Source organism: Lupinus angustifolius, chromosome LG03 (assembly GCF_001865875.1).
Source record: "Lupinus angustifolius cultivar Tanjil chromosome LG03, LupAngTanjil_v1.0, whole genome shotgun sequence".
In the NCBI taxonomy this organism is placed as follows: Eukaryota; Viridiplantae; Streptophyta; class Magnoliopsida; order Fabales; family Fabaceae; genus Lupinus; species Lupinus angustifolius.
In genome coordinates this window covers 6,008,784-6,012,511 of record NC_032011.1, presented here as the reverse complement: position 1 = coordinate 6,012,511, position 3,728 = coordinate 6,008,784, and the positions used below count along the sequence as shown (strand labels likewise).

The following is a 3,728-nucleotide window of genomic DNA, read 5'->3' as shown; positions in this document are numbered from 1 at the left end:
AAAGTGTATTTAAAAAATTGAATATTAGACCAATTGAATAAATTCAACCGTAAATTTAGCGCAAAAAATTTAATTTGAATTTATAAAATACAAACTATAGATTACAAACGATAAGAAAACGGGTTGACAGACACGACAATGTATGTCAACACGCTAGTAAATAATAAATATAATATTTTATGTTAAATATTTATAATTTGTAATTGAGTTTATAATGTTTAACTTTTTAAATTCATTTAATCACAATGAGGTAGTATAAATATACATTTCCAATAAAGTTTTTGTGACAATTCTACTGTACATAACATGGTGAGTCACATTAATTAGTTCCATTACCCTCACACGTTGCATTACCCACTACCCATTCTACCACATGTCCATCTCTCATGCATAATCATCCATCACCAACCTCTCCAAACCGCCATGGCCTAATCTTTTCTCCTTTTTAATGCATGCAACTCAGTATCCCTTTCATAACACCACAAACATAGAATACAAGAAAGTTCCTTTATTTGTTCATTGAGAGTAAAAAAAGAGAGAAAGAAAACCCAATATGGCATGTCAACAAGTGTCTAGGAGAGAAAACACAACAAATGAAAGAGATGTTCATGTTGAGAAAAATAGAGTCCCAAAGATGGCCACACACTTTGAGCACCTGGCTGAGCAAGCAAAAGATGATGGTGGAAAAGATACTCCACAAGGAAGCTGGGAAGAGTTACAAGGTGGAGAGTATAACAAAGATGTTGCAGGAAAAGCCATTGGAGATGTTGGTGGACATGGTAGAGCAAGAGAGACTCATGAGTTGGGTGGAGCACAGTACTATGAGTCACTTGCTGACAAAGAAGGTGGTGGTGGTGGTGTTGCTCCTAATGTGGGCAAGTTTGATATGCATGGTGGTGAAGGGAGGAGGAATGATGAAGAGCTTGAAAGAAGAACAAGAGTTGGAACAGGAAGAGAAAGAGTTGGTGCTGAAGCTGAAGGAGTTAGAGGGAGAGAGATCAATGTTGGTGGTGATGCTGAAGGAGTTAGAGTAGGAGAGAGCAAAGTTGGTGGTGAAACTAAAGGTGTAACTGCAGTGATAACATGCAGATTGGAAAGTGATGATGGACAAAAAGGAAGAGGAAGAGAAGAAGAATTGGAGAGAGCTGAAAAGGAAAGATTGGAAGAGGTTTCTAAGTATAGACAAGAAGCTAAGCAGAAACAAAATGAGGCAATTTCAGCAGCACAAGAAAGATATGAGAGAGCAAAACAAGCAGCAAATGAGGCACTAAGCAACACAACACAAACCACACAAGAGAAAGCATCACAAGCAAAGGAAATTGCATTGGAGAAGGGTCAACAAGGTTATGGTCCTACTAAAGACACCACCACTCAAGCAAAGGATGCAACAATTCAGAAGGGTCAACAAGGTTATGGTCCTACTAAAGACACCACCACTCAAGCAAAGGATACTACAATAGAGAAGGGTCAACAAGGTTATGCTACCACAAAAGACACCATCACAAGTGCTGCAAAAACTGCTGTTGAATACACAGTTCCAGTGGCTGAAAAGGCCAAAGATTACACAATTCAAGCAGCTGTGAAGACCAAGGACGTGACACTGGAAACTGGGAAGAGTGCTGCTCAGATTGCTGGGAAAGTGGCTGTGGACTTGAAGGACAAGGCCACCGCGGCCGGGTGGACTGCGGCACATTACTCAACCCAGTTGACAGTTGATGGTACCAAGGCTGCTGCCAATGTGGTTGAGGGAGCAGCCGGGTATGCTGGTCATAAGGCCGCTGAGCTTGCCGCGAAGTCGGTGGGTGCTGTTAAAGGTTTGGCTGCTACTGCTGGTGAGACTGCTAAGGAGTATACTGCCAGGAAGAAAGAGGAGGCAAGGCTGGAATTGGAGGCCAAAAGAGAAGCTCAACCCCAGGTTCTATATATATGATCACTTTGTGGTCGTGTTCTTAATTGCTTAATTTTAATGCCTAATGAAACTGAATTAAGAATGAAGTTCAATCCAACTCATTGGAATAACTGTGGCACAAACATGCTTGTTTAGATGCTTTAAATCTAACCTTAGTTGCTTGTTTTGTATGAGTAGAAGTTATAATAACGAATTTAATCCACAATGGTTGGTGCAATGATTATTTATATGAATTTATATGCCCGGGAGTTGCCTGATATTAATTTTTTTATCCACCAAGAAATTAGTAATGGATTTAAATGTTCAATAGTTCAAATTGGGAAAACTTCTCTAGTATCCTGTGTTGTGAACCTGTCAATTTAATTTTGCTAGCAAGTTTTATGAATTTGTGGGGTTATGTTTTTGTGATTTCAAGGATTAGAATAGGGATGGAGATGTCATGTACTCATTGGTGTCCTTGGTGTCCTCAATGGTGTACTAAGCCAATCAAAATGTCTCAATTAATTAAGAAAAGAAAATATAAAAAACATAAATTAATATTTTATATTATTTTGAGAAGAGCTATTGGTTATAGACATGGGGAGAGGATTTTTTGGGGACAGAGATGCTTGTCCTAGAATCAATGTATAACTTTAAATGAATTGTTACAAAACATGTTACAAAATTTGGTACAACTTTAAATGAACATTAAATGAAGGGTACAACTTTAAATGAAATGTGTGCTAGAACATAACATTCTACAAAATTTGGTTTCATTTTGTTAGAACATTCTATCGCAACTTTGCACTAAAAATTTACATTTAAATTTAGGTAGCTGGGGAAAGGCCATCACAAGGGATTGGGGAAACTATAAGCCAATATGCACCAACTGGTGAAAGCCTTCAGGGAGGACAAGCACAAGGTTCAGAAGGAACAGGAAGCACTGTACTTTCAGCCATTGGAGAAACTGTAGGGAATGTTGGTGAGAAGATAAAGAAACCATTTGAAAGCATCACTAAGGGAAGTGGTGAGAATGATCAAACAACAACAACAACAACAAACATTGGAGAAACTTTAGGTGATGTTGCACAAATGGTGAAGAAACCAATGGATAACATAACTGAAGGAGGAAGCCAAGTGGTTGGAGCAGTTGGTGAAACTGTGGGTGAGATTGGGAAAACAATGATCAAACCAGCTGAGAAAGTTCAAGAACAAGGTCAAGAGGGACAAGGGGGTGGTGTTTTTGATGCTATTGGAGAAACCATAGTGGAGATTGCACAGACAACTAAAAACTTTGTTGTTGGTGAGGGTTTAGAGGCACAATCTCAATCTACTGAACATGGCAAGCATGGAGTGGGTTCAGTTGAAGGTGGTCAAAGGGTACCCTAGAAAACTGAACATATACCTTAAGAGGGTTAGTGGTCCTGTGTTTGAGGCTTAAGTGAATAGTGTGTGTTTCATATATGTTTAATAATCTTTGGAGAGATTTTATTTTGCTCTAAGTGTAAGTTTGATGTTTTGGTTTACCTTGTTGAGTTGCTAGCTGTGAACAAATAATAACAATCCCTATGTGATTCTGAAATTTAGTATAAATATATAAGTCTTGTTTATTATGTTATGTTACATATTGCATACATTTAATTAGTGCTATTTGTGTGATTCTAGAAATGAATAATTTTTAGTTAGGGTACACTAGAGAATAGTTAAGATTAATTAATTTCCAAAGCTTCATGACGTATGTATTAAAAAAGTTTTATTATATTAGATTAACTTTGTAATTAATGAAAATAGAAATCTTATTAGGTCATAATACTCTCTATAGCTTAATCTTGTTATAGTT

At 37.4% G+C, this 3,728-nt stretch overlaps 1 protein-coding gene across 1 annotated transcript; it reads left to right on the top strand.

Moving 5' to 3' along the window:
* LOC109343263 (seed biotin-containing protein SBP65-like) lies at positions 315–3,506 on the top strand. Its single transcript, XM_019581482.1, has 2 exons — positions 315–1,915; positions 2,720–3,506. Exons 1-2 carry the CDS (start codon positions 554–556, stop codon positions 3,275–3,277), a joined length of 1,920 nt encoding a protein of 639 aa, XP_019437027.1. The 5' UTR covers positions 315–553; the 3' UTR covers positions 3,278–3,506.